The 16,806-nt window shown below is 42.0% G+C and overlaps 1 protein-coding gene across 1 annotated transcript in view; it reads left to right on the plus strand.

The window, feature by feature from the left end:
• GPN1 (GPN-loop GTPase 1) overlaps positions 1-16,806 on the plus strand; it is a 107,695-nt gene that overhangs the window by 15,769 nt on the left and 75,120 nt on the right. The window contains exons 2-3 of the mRNA XM_085613327.1: positions 11,181-11,274; positions 16,208-16,247. Of these exons, the coding sequence (XP_085469453.1) occupies positions 11,181-11,274; positions 16,208-16,247 (134 nt within the window). The remainder of the gene's footprint in view (positions 1-11,180; positions 11,275-16,207; positions 16,248-16,806) is intronic.

The following is a 16,806-nucleotide window of genomic DNA, read 5'->3' on the forward strand; positions in this document are numbered from 1 at the left end:
CCCTCAAACTCACGCTCTCCTCCTCTTCTACGGGTGTCTTCTGCGTACACAGGGGCTCCTTTATGCATCTGTGGCCTGCTCTCCCCTTCTTTCTCACACACTCTTTCTGCTCCTCTGCCTGGAGTTCATTCACCACTTCCTGCGCAAACTACCTCTATATCTTCATTTTTGTCTATTATGTACAGCTCTCACTCCTATCTGTTCACCATACCACATAATTCCACTACACAAATACTCAACACACCACACAATTGCACAGCTAACAATTCCTGTCCAACCCACAAAAATCCACTCTAAACCACATGCATCCACTCCACTCCAAAGCAAAACACATTGGTAAAAGGCATTGTCATTTACAATGCCAATAGCTCTAACTCTGACAAATGCGAGACCGGTGCATTGCAAATGCTTGTTTAGATCTAAGGATGTTCCTGTTGTAAGCATTTCTGGTCTGTCGAAGAAGTTTTAGTTGGGAGGCTGATGGGTGCTGTCTCCTGGTTCTTTCTGTTAGCCAGAATGTTCTCCTTTCATTGTTGAAGGATCCGTTGAACCAAGGGTTTTTGTCTTTGACTCTGGATCTTTTTAGCTTTAGTGGGGCAAGATCATCAATTATGTCAGACATAGTCGAGTTGTAGTGTTCTGTAAGGTCGTTGACCTTTGAGAGATTTGGGGGCGGAGGAGGTCATTCTCGCAACGTGCAGCCAGCTTCTTGAGAAAGGCGCTCGGCCGCCATTGTTCAGGCACAAACAGGATATGCCAGTCTGCTTCAAGAAGTTTGGCGAGCCGCGCAAGGGAAAACAAAAAAAAGCACAGCTGCCATTGTTCAAGGTGAAGCGCGACGTGACCCGCGGCTATGCTCGGATTAAGTAATTGGCAAAATAGTGCTCACAAACGGTAAATAACAGATCCTGAGTAACAACACCTGTAGCGGGGCAGTCCTATGGGAGTGTACAACAGGAGAGAAGGCGGTACAAAGGAGGGACTAGTAAACAGATTAACCAAAGAAAATAAGGCATTTGGAAAAGACAGTCAAAGGAGCCTATTAAAAACATGGGCGGATCCCGAATACAGCATGTCTCTTAGAGGCAGCTCAAGCACTGCCTACTCGAGACCTAAAAACAGCATACATTTTAATAAATACAAAGAGACAAAAACAACAAAAATCCAATCAGAACCGGAGATATGCAATTTAAAAAGGTTTAAGCAAAATAGCACCAAGAAACAGAAAGCGACAACTGTGGAAATTAGGTTATGCTAGACTGGTACAAAGTCATAAGTTCAGACCGACTGAGATGGAGTGCTGGCCGGACACAGGGACCAGGTTAGTCCAGCTGAAAAAGTTACAGTTTCAAAGTCTGGTGCGCCGAGTTCTAACTTCAGGATTTCATAGGTGGAGATCTGCTGATGCCAGGCAAGGTTCCAGGACCTGGTGAGGCACCTCTTGGGATTAGGAACTCATTCCAGTGGAGGCCAGCAGGGTGTGCGTCAGATTCGGCTTCTAGGTTAGAAGTGCCAGAGCAGCATGGGTATGTGACACATGGTCTAGGATTGCCATAGCTGGAGCCCTTCTCGCGGCTGCAGCAGTAGTGGCATGAGTGGGGGGAAAAGAGGAATCCAGGAGGTCCTAATCTCTTCCCTCGCATTGTGATGTGGCGAGGGCAGCAGCGGAGCCGTGGTGTCTGGGATGGAGTTTTCCTATTAAAGGCGTTCAGAATGCCAGAGGGGATGAGATGGGGGCAAGCAGGTGCCTTGCTAAGGTAATGGAGGTTTTCTGCATTGAGGAGTCAGTGCGGCAGGCTAAGCCTTCCCAATAGAGGGTCCCTATACAGGCTCTGCTCTCCCTCGCTGCTCCTTGATTTGATGCCACTTTTACTTTTTTAGCTGCACTAACTGCCACAAGAGTCCAGCTGTTGCCATTAAAAAAAGGGGGGGGGGTATTCCTTTTAATCTCAGCGCGAAGGGTATGCAGCAGATGAACTTGAGGGGAGCAGCTGCTCCTGTTTCGAATACTACACCTCTGAATCAAAAGGCAAGAAAGGAAGGCAGCGCAAACTCGCATTCTTGCAGCATGAAGGTAAAAAATCCTTAAATAGAGGTAATTCGTTAGGTAGCGCTATGAAGTTGGTATCTCCAGTGTGTCTAGCGATAACAACTGTATCTGCCGCCCCTGTGATACCTCTCATTTGTGATGCTGCTCCTGTTTCAATTTTTGATAATGTGAATTCTGTTCTCAACTGTCTGCAACAGGATAGTAGGGGATTGGGGGCGGAATGTCAACTCATCACAACTAGGGCCAGTGGTGAAAATACAAAAGAGGCTGACAGAGTTTAAGGACTATCCTCTAGTTAAAAAAAAAATCTAAAAGTGGAATTGGAGAAAAATGAGTGCATGCACAGGTTTGGGCAATGCAAGTTCTTCGTTGACATTTCATCCATTACAGAAGGTTTCTTATCAACATCAGATGGTGAATCAATCCTTGGTGATAAAACCCTAGATGTTCTGGATTCTGTTATATTATTGTCTCAAACCACAGACAGCTTGATTCCTTGTAAGGCTAGTCAGGAACCATCTACTAACGGTGAAGCATCACAGTCTAAAAATCATCCAACTTCATCATTGATGCAGGAGGCATTACAAGGCACTGCTCTAGTAGTTTCTAGTCAACCTTCAATCCATCATTTTCAGCGATTAATTTGTTTTTTTTCCCCATAGATTTTTTTTTTCTTTTTCATAGATTTTTTTTTTCTTTTTCAATCTCTCTTTCTATGTACATTTATTTAAGATGTCTTCTGTGTCAGCCAATTCTCCTCGAAAAACCAGAGGGGTTGGAGCCATGAGAGAGCGTATAGGTGCCATGTTAGGGCACCACATTCACAAGGGTGGGCTGGAGGAGAGGGACATGGGCCTTCCTCTTCCTCTGATGGAGTTGTGGAGGGGATGCCGGATAAGGGGGGTTGCATTAGGTGTGTTGAGTAAAGGTGGGTTGGTGGGGTACTAGCATTAAACAAGCATTTGTAATGCAATAGGTCTCGCATTTGCTAGATTTTGACCAGTTGGCATTGTAAATGACAATGCCATTTATTTATGCGTTTAAAAAACACCTGCAATACTAAAAGGCATTGTCATTTACAATACCAATAGGTCAAAACGAGACCTATTGCATTGCAAAGGCTTGTTTACTACGCCACTGCCTGTCCTTCAATATGTTGTTGTTGATGTGATTTGCTGCTGCCAATACTAAAGCCACCTAAACAAATAGTTTTTTTGCTAAAAATGATTTGCTTTGCCAAGAACACGTTTTGCAGAACTTGTTTGGTCCTGTGTTTAGCCATAGGAATGTGGCCCGCGCAACCCTGCATCGGAAGTGTCCGTTTTAACAATGGCACTGAAAAACAAAAATGCAAACTGCAATCTGAGTCAGTGGGCTTTGAAAGGCAGAAAGATGTGTGTGAAAAGCTGTGCCTCTGATGTAGGCTTGGGAGAGGCTTTTTTCGACACGTCACACGGCAAGGAGTATGGGGGAAACTGATGTCTGCTCAGACCTAAACTCTGCCGCCTGATCCAAGGGGGTCTGGGGGAACGAAAATACAAAAATACTCTGCTATAGGGGCGACGCAGGCTGTGCACATGAACACAGGTACACACCAATGGGACACAAATGACGCTGCTTGTATTAAAACCAGCAAATACGAGGTGAAGGGTGGTCATCTCAGATTGCATTGCAAGTGGTGGTGCCAGAGCCGTGGTTTCCGCTGGTGCAGCAGGAGAAGTGGCACCGGGGCTCACTGATGGTCATTGCTGTACTGCACACTTCATACAGAGGCCATGAGGCCCACGCCACACAGGCAATGCCACGGTCTGATATAATGTGACGGTTTACGGTTTAAAATGAAGAAACAGTAGGCTTGACAATGACCAGTGTCACCCAGGTGACACTAGACTTCAGTAGCCTTTCTGTTTTCCGCTTTCGAATTATATGGCCCGCAAAATGCTTCATACGCACAGACACGCATGCATGACCATCGATACATCATCTAGTGAACACCTTATGTTTTTTTCCAATGTAATTTTCTAACATTCCTTTCTCGTGGACGACTGAAGTACAGTATCTGGATGAACACAGCCCAATGAGTGCAAGGGTTACAAACCTTAACTCGTTACAGACTGAATAGAGGCGCCTGCAGACTGAGGCCCAGGAGAAAACCTACACCCACAAGAAAATGAACAATTGATGGACGGCAACACCTACAAATCCGTTACCTGTCCAAACAGCCACCCCACCAGGACCCCAAACGCACAGAAACACAACAGCTAAGAAAAACAAGAATGTAAAAATGACTTTATTATCGTCAAATGTGTTGACAAGTTTTTGTTCAGACATCACGGCGTTTTGCACTTACTGAAGTTCACTTAGTGACCGACCTTTCACCAGTAAAGCTAAATCATTTGTGAGCGATTACTTTTAGAGGTTTGCTGTAAAACGTTCTTTCATTTTCCCACACCCAAACTTCTGAATTTTACTTTCCTAAGAACTGGCATGCGATTAATAAATATTCTGTATTGAACTGATGGATTTTTGAAGTACCATATGTTTTTAATGTGATACCTGGGTAAGTGCCTTTGGTAAAGATGGAAAGCCAGGCAGTCTATATGAGAGCTAAAGGAACGTATCAGAATAAAACCCTCATTACCTTACAGATGAATTGATGCTCAACAGCTACAACAAATACCCATCAGTAGCCAGCAACAGGTACTTCATCTTCCATACCGTTTGTTTCAATATTCTTCGAAGCTACTAAGATAGCTAAAAATGCTGGCAAAACAGAACATAAATTGACTAAGCAAACTATATGCTCCCCTTCCATAGCACCCCAGAGAATATCATAGCATGCCTCAGGTATTTGAGTGTCTTTATTAAAATACCCAGAGATTACACACGTGGAATATTCAGATATCTTGCTGCTGAACATCTATATCACAAAGGTGAAGTTGGGTGCCATCATCATCACCACTACTACTACTAGTACCACCCACTAATTCGACCCTCATACAGTGTCATATCTGGACTACTCGCGGATAAAAGGATAGACAATCCATCAAGTAAAAACACCATGGAAAGGCTGGAGCTGCCTTTTATCCCCAATGAACCATATGTGGCACCCTAAAATGTATTATCTGTGTCGTCCAGTGTGAAAGGCAAGTGAGCGCATCGACCTTCTCTTTTACAAGAGACAAAATACTGTGATGGCAGCTCACAAGGACGAAATCACCATGTAGGATGAACGTAACTAGGTTAATTCTATCCGCATCCTCTCTGACACTACCTTAACATGTCCTAGGTGTGTCAAATGCAAACACAAGCAAAGCACGCTCGAAACTTTGCTTCATCGTAATTAGACAGGCTTTACAAAAAAAAACCAGTAACATTACACTCCCAACATTAAAAGTAAAGTGCGGGGGCCGCGATTATACCAAAAGTCAAGAAATAGAAAAAAAAATCTATTTCTTTACCTTTGGTATAATCGCGGCACCCCCGCTTTACTTTAAATGTTATAAGTAAAGTGCGGGTGCCGCGATTATACCAAAAGTAAAGAAAAACAAGTGGCGCACGAGTCACGTCTGTGTCTGGGCACGATCATTGCTCCTCCCACGGCCTATTGGTGTCTATTACGCACTTAGTGCGTGTAATAGACACCAATAGGCAAAGGGAGGAGCTATGTGTGCGCCTCGGGCCAATTGCGTGCAGACTTTTACAATAGGACGCACGCAAAGGCCAATGGGGGACCTCAAAAGGACACACACGAGTGTGTGCGCTTCCAGGGTCCGTTTCGGAACCCTCTACAAAAGGACTCTCGCTTGCGCGAGCAGGGCTGCGCCCTGCATTGCTAGGCGCGAGACCTAAAAAAGAGCAGATATATTGTGAAGTGTCGTGCTGTTAGCTCAACCATAGTAGTTTGTTGTTGCCAGAGCTGGGCTGAGAGGGGAGAGGAGTAAGCCTTATAAAATGGTAATTCAAAGGTGATATCTTGTAATGCCAATGGAATTATAAATCATCGTAAATATGAGGGAGGGCGGTTTGATAAGATGGCTGATATCATTTAGCCCGGAAGTGATCTTTCTTCAAGGGACCCACTAGAAAAATTATAGCCCAAAAATGTATATTCTGATGCAGTATTCCCAAGCATTATTTGCATCTTCGGGATTGGCAATGAGGGGATTTGCAATATATTTGAGTAAAAGTCGACTGGGACATAAAAGATGTGATCAGAGACTCCAAAGACAGATGGCTCTGAGTAAATGCTTTGGCTCGGGGTGTTCCAGTGAATTTGGTAAATTATTATGGACCTATTAGTGATGAGATTGATTCGCTAAAACGGCTGCATAATATTGAGGTGGGCACTATAGGGTCCTTTATCTTTTGGGGGGGATTTTAATTATTTTCAGAATTCATCCATGGATACATCTAATCGTGCAAAAAATATAAAAATATTTATTATGATGGAATCTGACTTTCAATTAACTGATCCATGGCGGGAGGATCACCCTGGGGTAGGCCAGTATAGTCCATATTTCCAGCATTTTAAAACTGCATCATGTTTGGATTTCATTTGGTGTGTCAAGCACTAAAGAGGGGGGATTCTGATATCTGGGCTAATGTTTTTTCAGATCACTCTGTAATCTCGATCTCTGAGTTAGATGTAGTTATAAAGGAGTGGCCCAAATGGCAGCTTGACCGGTCTCTGCTTTCTAGTCAGGAATGGGTATTAGACTTGAAGGCATTGTCAGTGAGTGTAGCCACAGAGGCCTGTATTAATGTAGGGGTTCTGGATGTGGCCAAGTAAGAATTAGAAAGGGCTAAACAAAATCTTAAGGATTTTTTCGTGCTGCAGGAAATAAATAGCTCAAGGGCATATCGGGCAACAAACCTAGCAAATTAATCAGCAAATTGGTAAACTCTTTGCCTGGGCCACTCAAATTAAACAGGTAATAAGGCAAATAGAGGATCCTGAAACAAATTCAGGAAGAGGCTGTGGCCAAGGTATTGTTGCAGCATTATAGTAAGATGTATGAGAATAATTATGCGGCTACAGCCTTTGACATTTGAGCAATATTATAGTTTCATGCACAAACCTAGTTTGTCAAGAACCCATCAGGACACAGTAGTTTCTAATTTAACGGGCGCTGAGGTAGAAGAAGCACTTTAAAAAATGTCACATGCAAAGGCCTGTGGGAATAATGGTTTTCCGTCAGAATTTTATTAGACTTTTGCAAAGGATTTAGCACCTTTTTTAGTGGAGTTATTAAATGGGATATTAGAAGGAGAAGAGATCCCCTTAACTTTTAAAGAATCCACAACAGTCCGCTTTATAAAAAAAAAAGGATTAATGTGCAAAACAAGCCAGCCCACATCGGCCATTAAGTCTGTTAGATGCCAATGAAACATTATTGACTAAGGTCTGGGTAGCTAGGGTTATCCCTGCGGCTAAGTTATTAATACACAAGGACCAGAGTGGATTTGTAGCCAGTAGACTAATGACTTTGAATACTAACTTTCTAATTCAGGCAGTTGACTTTTTCTTGTGTCATCAAGACGCTGGCAGCAATAATAATGCTGGATGCCGAAAAGGCGTTTGATTTAGTGAATTGGGATGATCTGCTGTATAGTCCGCGTCAATTTGGATTCTAATTGCAGTTTAGAAGTATGATTAGGGAACTTTATCAAGGTGCACTGGGGAGAATAGTGATTAATTCTAAAGTTAATGGGTTTTCTTACAATTAGGAAAGGGACTTGGCAAGGATGCCCCCTCTTTCCTATTATTATTTGCTCTTTTTATTGTACCATTGGCCGATAAGTTTTGGAGCACGAAGGAAATTCTTCCACCTATAGCAGGTATGCCCGAAATAAAGCTATTTGCTGATATTATTCTGTTCTTTAAAAGCAGATGAAGCCAATAAACAGTGTTTGACTTGATCAAAGCATTTGCTAATATAGTGGGGGTATATCATCAATGAGAGCTTGAAAGAAATCCTTTTATTTAATACTATAGTAGAGAATCTGCCTGCTAGTGTACGACACCAGGCTAGTTTACAGCATCCTATTCGATATTTGGGCATATATGTGGTGAAAGCCTATGATCAGCCTTTTCAATTAAATTATGTACCGATGCTTAAAGCACAAGCACTTTTGTGGCATACTACACACCTCAAGCCCCACAAAAATGTTTCCCTCAGTAACAGATCAATGTTTTTACTGCCATTTGGGAGGGAGAGGAGAATTGGCTTCTTTGAGTGTCCGAAATTAGTAAAATTATGGAAAGTTATTTTTGATTTTAAATAGAAGTCTGAAAATGAAGTTTGGTGTTATTTGGGACTTCCAAAAAGGATTGGAAACTAAGTAAATATGAACAGTATTTTATCTCAATCACAATAGCTCGTTCGTTAATGTTACAAAATTGGAGGACACGGCTGATTCCATCACTTCAGAATTGGTGGACTAAAATGTTAAGAAGTAAACAATTTGAAGAAGGATATGCGAAGAGAGTAGGAAGTCTCATGAAATACACAGCCATTTGGCAGTACTTTTGTGAATTCTTTTAGCTGGGTGATGAGGATACAATGGATCATATGCTATGAGTAAATCATCACCTTTCCCCCATATTCATGTAATTAGAGCAAAATGGAAAGGGGGTGTGTGTTCCAATATTGTAGCGCTAGCTAAGTAATCGTAGTTCTATGAATGTTTGCATGTGGGTCTTTTGGATTCTAGGCACATGCACTTTTATGCCCTAGCACTGTTTTGGTAGTTGTTGATCAATTGCACTGTTAAGCACTAGCCTTTTTGTGCTTATTTTGGTTTTCAAAGACATATCTATTGTGCAAGTATTGTAATGCTGTGATATGAATTATATCCATGCCTTTTTTGTCTGTGTACCTACTCAATAAAAAACAAAAAACCCAGAGTAACCACACCACATTAAGAAACAAAAAAGAGGGAATACCATAGCTTTAACTCTCATTCCTTATAGATTTGGTGGTTCAAGTTCTGTTGTACTGCATTATAGGTGGTAGTAGGTGTAACACTTAACAAGGCAAAGAATAGGGGTTTGAGGAATGAAACTACATTGTGAGAATATTTGTGTTTGAAAGTCATTTTTATGTAGATTGTTTTACAGAAAAGTGCAAATGTGTACAAAATTGGGGTGTGGTTATTGTAAATGTTGTGATTTAGTAGTAGAGACGCTGCACAGTGTTTACCCTGCCATTGTGATAGCAGTAGGTGTAATGTAGTGATATTTTTTTCGGGTGGTTATCTGCAATGGAGGCTATTATTTTAATGATGTTTGGTCCTTGTTACAGTAATTTGGAAAGAATGCCACCTTCCTGTTTATTATGTATGTTCAACTACTTCACTCCTTTGAGAGCATATGTTGGACTTTCAAAGTTGTGCAGATGGCCCCTATATAGTTTTCCATTGGTTACGAGACCTTACTTGGAACCAGAGAAGTGTGGCAAGTGTTTCTTTTCTTCCTAAATTTCACTTGTGTGTCGATAAGAACTGCATCAGAGTGAGTGAAGCGTGTGACTTCCATGGATCCTTCGGGTAGGAGAAAAGGAAATTGAGGTTAAAGGACCATGTGAATCCCCCATTTTTAACTCATTTTTATTGGGGATTGAATCTTTGGCAAAAAAAGGTGTTTGCATTCAAATTGCAACCTGGCATATCTTATTGAATCATAGGATGGTAGAAGTATTAGGGAGCAAATAGCAGGCTTTTCAACGTGCTTTTTTCCCTGTCACCTTAGGAATGCAGATTTAAGGCAGTCATCAACAATAGCCTACTAAGTCTCCTAGTGACAGCCGCAGCTGAGTTAAAAGTGTGATATTGATAAGGGTGCAGTGGGACTACGAAGTGGGGAGTAATTCTTCCTGTACCTAGTAGATTTATGGGGGGTGGAAAGGGCAGGGGGACACCACTCCAGAATCATTGGAGAACACATGGGGGGAGAACAATCCCAACCAGCAGCTCCAGGGGAGAGTCCACTATATGTGTAGCCTCAGATGAGCATCACACGCTCTCCTGAACGACACGTGGAGAGTAAGTACGCATTGTCTCAAACACCATGGATACGAAAAAATTTAGAATAATGCATAAAGAGATTTTAAATCAGGTGTCACCTCATCCCCGCAAGAGAGTAGTATGTTATCACTGGGGTCGCCCAAAACTCTGCACAATCTTAAGCTATTGCACGTTTCCGAAGTCCTCTATTTTTCTCTTCCTCCTTGTTTAGTGTCCTACTATTGGCCTGGGCTCAACAGAGGTCTACCGATCACCATGGTTCACTGACGGTGGTTAATCCCCCTTGATTTCCCTGGGCTGTTCTGAATTCTTGCATGTACATCAACTGCCATATGAACAATGTAATCCCCTTGAATTGCCACCTGAAGTTATTAAGATCTCATTAAATGTTGGTGGAAAGCTATTACAATCATTGGAAGTGGAGGAAATCTACTACAATCATTGAAGTGAAGTGCTCCAAAACTCAGCAGCTGGGGCAGATACTGCCAAAAAGAGCCCACGCCCCCCACACTTTGTGAAATATGCATTGGCTCCCAGTCACAGATCTGGGCCAGTATAAGACCATTACTTTAGATCATAATGCACTATATAGAAAACATCCCCACAATTTAAAACACCTTGAACTTTGTCTGCCTGAATCAATTTTATGATCAGCCAAATAAAAGTTACTGACTCCTTTAAGAAGTATTGGGAAGAACGTTAGTGGGTGGACTTTGCATAATCTATTCTGCTCATTGTTAAATTCCCTACCTAACCAACTGCCATTGATTGGGAGAGTGTTCTAATTTAGAAGTGTTGAAAGCACACCCCTTCAGACGATCATTCCTGTATGTCAACAGTAACCCGTAGTTGTCTGTCCAGGTGTTAACGATTAATAAATGCTTTTGATGATTACAATAATCTAGATGAGTTTAAAAGATGCAGAAATATTACGGTGTTCTTTTCCAAGCTTACCCTTTAGCAATGGAAAGACTTAAGGTGGAATCCAGTATGAAAGGCTATACAGAAAGTTTGTAAAATATTTTGTAAGAAGTATACTGTGGTATGTGATTGTTTGGCAACCAAACATTGTTTGACCAGCCTCTCTCCCTTTTCTTGCCAGAGGCTTACTGCACACCTGCACAACAAGGGGTCACCACCATATGTTATTAATCTGGATCCAGCTGTGCATCAGATACCATTTCCAGCGAACATCGGTAAGTGTCCATGGGTGTGGTCGGCATCTCCCTCTTGGCAAAAAGTTTTAGAGAAACTGGGCATTAGTTGTGAATTGACTGAAAGCGTAAATTGTACATGAGTGTGCAGGAATTGTTCATTGTAGCGGAGTCTACAAGCCAGTCATAAATGAAACATGAATGGAATGAACACACAACATTCTTTCTTTTCCATAATCCTTGTTTAAAACAGTCATATTAGAGCTGGTGTGAATTCTACAGAATCAGCACGCGCAACTTCCCTCAGTTTTAGCAGTCCAAGTACAAAATAATTATTTTTCATTGGACCACCAAACCCTGAATTACCATTTAGCCTGTTTCTGTCTATCCCAAGTCCAGCCAGTGGCTATAAATAAACAAACATTGGCAAACTCGGTAGGTGGTACCTATGCAAGAGCTATTGGCTTTGCTAATGTGTTTTAGCCATGTTTTACAACAGCATGACTGCTGTTCAGCATCACTAAAAGGTAGTGGTGTGGAGTGTCGCGAGTGGGGTGTCACAGAGTGGGGTGCCGTGGAGTAAAGTATGCATGGTGTGGTAGTGCACTGCCATTACAGACAACATATTTTCAATTGAAATGACCAATATATGTGCACAGAGATACATTTTTACTGATAAAACTGTACAGTGCACTAACGAAAATGTGTGAAAATCGGATCACGGTTTGTAATTATTTGTGATCGTATTAAAATATGTTTGCAGGACACTTGAGCTTCATTTGTGCTTTCCCAATTCTGATATATTCTGACATCTTTTCACACTTCAGTTACAGACATTTACATTTTATTGTCTGCTAGAAAAAAGCCTTTCCTTTCACACCCCCAAATTGTCAGATAAATCCATTCACTTTAAAATAAACACCAAGCTACCTCGGAAAACAGAACCCGTCATTTGACCTCTGTCTTTGAAAGCACAGCAAATATGTGACAAGAACAAAAAGTAAAGCTTGTTTATAGAAAGTAACAACTCATGGAAAAATACAGAAACAGGCTATGCTTTACGTGTGGGACAAAGACAGACTGGACAGTCTAAGACAAATAAAGCCAGTAAAAAGCATCAAATGTGAGTTGCATTCCACAAAGCCAATGGTCAGCAGTGGGCAGAATGCATTCTTAGTTCGGCTTGCAGATTGGCCCAAGAAGTTTTTAGCCACCAGACCGATGCGCAGTCTTGTAGTCTTCGACTTAAAACTTCAAATCTTTCCATTTAAAATGAACACTTGGGCTCATCCATTGTTGTGGGTTATAATGCTTGAGCATGTCTTTATACCAGTCTCTGCTTTTCCAACCTCTACAAGCATTCCTTCCGGCGAATTATTCAGTTCGTGCCACCCATTTTCTCTTGCCGGTTTTTCTTCCCCTACTCAGTTTCTTTGCTTGTGCTGACCTGCGTGCATGTACTCCAGTCTCTGGAAATATCCAAAGATACTTATCTTTGGCTTGCCTTCAAACACCCTCCTTCATCCTTACCACTGACCTTTTTTTGTGCCAAAACACCTTCCTAAAAACTATAGCTTCTCTTTTAAACGTCCTCTTCCCTCCCCTCACTGTACCTTATATATTTGTTCCTGTCTTTCCCCAATCTTACTCATCAAGTATTGCTCGCATTGGGATATCCCATTGCTCTCTTTTCTTTCGTCCCAGCAATTTTTCTCACTGAGCCTTAACTTTCAACTCACTGAGGTTACCCATTCTTCAATCGCATATCGCAACATTGGTGCACCTCTATTTAATAAAACTCTTCCTACCTTACCTTTCAAGCTGTTCCTTCTCTTTGCAGAGAGCTCCTTCAGTTCCACATCTATTTTGACTTCAGTGGGCGTCCATTAAGAGTCTGCTATGGTCCACCTCCTCCACAAAAACCATCGGCTACACCTTCTTGTCATTTATCTTTTTCCAGGAAGCTATTGGCTGATGACTCAGACCTCCTTCCCTTCCCTTCCCTTACAAACTCTCTGATTCCGGAATTTTTCACACACTCTCTGATTCCGGATTTTTGCTCACTGTTTAATGGACACCATCATCTGCACCAAGATCTTGGCCTCGTTCATTTCACCCAGGGCCATTCCATGTACAGGCTCTGAAATTCTGATGTGCCAATCTGGTAGTACGTTTTGTGGTGCAAGTATTACACAGGAGCAAGACCTCCGACCTCCTGGTCAGAATAACTGCCCTTCCTCGCGCAGCTCTACCATAAAGGCACTTCCCTCTAGTTCCTTCTGGTGACCCAGGCAGGTGTTCGAGGCCCTCCTCCACCCGCAAGCTCCTGCCTGCGCCTCATCCCTGGTGGTTGAGTGGAAGAGCCTGCTCTTCTGCTGGTCTGCTCTGTGGGTGTCAGCCGTTTCGGTCTTTTCTGTTTTTGCCTTTTCTCTTGTGTCTGTTTTGCCTTCTGCTTTTTTCCCCCTTTACCTTTTTCTCTTTTTGCCTCCTTTTTTTCTTGCCTTTTTTGCCACCGCTGCTGCCCCCGCGGCTCCTCCCCCCCCCACCATGCTCCCGCCTCCCAGCTGCTCATCCAAACCCTTATAAATGGTGGCCTCTGCGCTGAGTGAAGGTGCGCCAAAGGCAAGCTCATTTTCGCCCATCCGCGACCAGTGCCAGGGACCCTGGTCCCCCAACCCCTGTCCATGAACTGCCCACTCCACTGGGTCCGGACGGGTCATGGACGAAGCATAAAGTGCAAAACCTCCAACACACATAGGAGCAAAGCCTTATGTGTGATCCACCGGGTACTGTTGATGCCTGGGTACTATACTGAATTGGGTAGATCCAGGTTGTAACTGGTACATTAAGTAATAGACACTATTACCATGAGTAAACCAAAATACCACTTACTCTAGGTGTAGATAGTTTAATCTTTCCGGTCCCGAAGAATCGCTAGTATAATTAACTATAAGCGAGAAACAGGTTGACCTACACTTTCTAACAAGGACACCACGACGCAAGACATTACACTTGGGCGAGTGCCTTGTTTTTTGTTTTTAATTAGGGTAGGAGACCCCCAGAATAAAAGTCTGTCCTTCTAGGTAATACCAACTCTATTTTAAATCACCTCACTACATCTACACTGTTCTGCCCCCACACACTCACTTCACCACATGGCTGTTGGATAAAAGATCTGCGATAAAGTGCCCCTACCATAGGGAGCCCGTTGGGTATTGCAGCGCCGACCCGACGAGGAGCAGCCCAAATGATGAAGCATGACACCTGAAAGGGTATGTGAGGGCATTATAATTCAACATATGGATTACCAACACTGACCCCTGCTGGGGCACGGTTGGTTCCAGTCTTTTCTGACTCTGCAAACCCTGTCTCTAGAGGAACAGCATAATTCCACTTTTTGGATACTGTCTCTCTCTACAACCTTTGTTTTCTCTTCGATTGCAAAACCACTGTTGTCTCACCCTACAAAGCCAATCTGTAGGTCTTACCTCTTCCTGATTCAGGTCTCTTTCATTCCTTATTCCCTCCCACCTTGGAGTAAGAGCTTACACAATAAGCATGCTTGCTGTAGTTGCCAAGCCCTTTACTTTCTACTTATTGCAAATTGTTCTATTGAGGATTAGGTGCGAGTCGGGTTTGAGAATTTGAATTGTTGAACTATGATGTTCAGAATACACCTGGAAGACTGTGGACTTCTCACATGCATTTTGTTGCCAATATAGTTTTTGATCAGTGGAAGCACCGCTCTGAGGTAGGACAGTGTACGTGAAAATGCTTTTAGTTAGTAGATTTTAACTTGAAGTAAGTGAGTTTGTATTAACTCCGCAATAAACTGATGCCATCTTAACCGACTTGCATAATGTCAGTTTCTTACATAACTTAACACGTACTTATGTATGTAATGTGCACATTCACCCCAAAGGGCTTCTTGGCTCTGGAAAACAGATGTTGGTTACCCAATTCAATTTCCCTCAGAAGGATAAAACGCTGCATGAACCACAGGGATCTGAACCTGTGATAGACGATGAGTCAAACGCATATTCCTGCAGTGGTGCACTCATCCACAGTGTCGCCAGCCCTGGCAATACAATTGTGGTTACCTGCATGAAGACAACACACTAGGACAGATGTTCGTTTTCACAGTGTGGGCCTGAAAATATACTGAGAAATGTGCTAAGTTTTTGGTAGGGAGTTTCTAACACTTTGAGTATCTTTATTAAATGGCATTCCGTTACCATCTTCTTTAAGTGCAAGAGACCTCATCGCCACAGTCCCATATGAACAGTTTCTCTTTCGCAGACTATATCTTGAACAGTCTATGGGTATTAAGTTACTCTCTTTGATTTAAGTGTGGTAATCGCTTTCCAACATCTCATTCACAAAACACTACTCCTTTTATTGGTTTCGGGTAATCTTCTGTCATTAAGTTCCTCTGTGCTAGGTTTATTTTCTAGGTGCAACAGAATATAACCATATTACTGTGGAAAAGCGTTGATTAAGCTATAACCTTTCTGCTCAAGCGCATTTTCTTTATGTGGTTGACCGATTAATTCTCAAATGCAAGTTGTCTCTTGTTCTTTACTGCAAATTAGCAATGTTTTTGTCATAATCTTAGGTAGTCCGAGAAACAATATTAAATGCATCTATTTTGTTTTATAGTTTCAAGTTTATTCAAATTTGATATAGACCTCCACTGAGGTCAACAAATACACAGACACAGTTTTAAAACATTTAAAATGAAATCCATAGTATCAACTTTAAGCAAAAGGTTAAAACTTTTCATTAAAATTGTTGCGACATATTTGAAATAAAATTCCTTAGCTACATATGATAGAGACCAGAGGAATTCATCCGATAGGTTTCCCAAAACTTAAATAGATCATTTAAAGAGACAGATTGTACTTAAAAGTGATAGTTTTTAATATCAACTTTAGATATATATACTTTTTTAAAACATTATCATTTTGTTTTCTAGATATCAGAGACACTGTCAAGTACAAGGAGGTCATGAAACAGTATCCTTTTGCAAAACACTTCCATCATTTCACCACCACTGTGATGAACCTGGGAACAGAGTTTGGGATGCAGAGCTACTTGAAATATATTTGTTTTTCTTTTCAAGTATAGATGAGCTTGTGTAACCTGTTAATGTTGATGTGTATTGACTTATGTCACTTGATATTATTTTGTTAAGTTTTCACCATGCAACAGTTTATGAAGTTGTGTACAAAGCTTTGCATTGGTCTTTTCTGTCCATTTATAAGCTGTGCTTTCACAATGGTTAGACAGCGTTGGCTTTCACAATGGTGAGACAACGTCTGGTTTACATTTTCAGTTATTGTACCTTTTCAGAACTGTAATGGTGAGCTGGCACTGCTTTGTCCCCTCTGTATCACAATACAAATTAGGAGGCGCCATAGAATTGTGACAGGTACATTTTCCCCCACACTAAAAATGCCCAGTCTCTCTCGGGTCATACTGGTATCTGTGGTTTCTACTGAATAAGCTGTACTGTTCCCATGAGGCACAGGGTCAAGACTGATTTGCATATAGCTGGGTCTGATCTGAGGTCGC

This window comes from Triturus cristatus, chromosome 6, assembly GCF_964204655.1.
Source record: "Triturus cristatus chromosome 6, aTriCri1.1, whole genome shotgun sequence".
Lineage (NCBI taxonomy): Eukaryota > Metazoa > Chordata > Amphibia > Caudata > Salamandridae > Triturus > Triturus cristatus.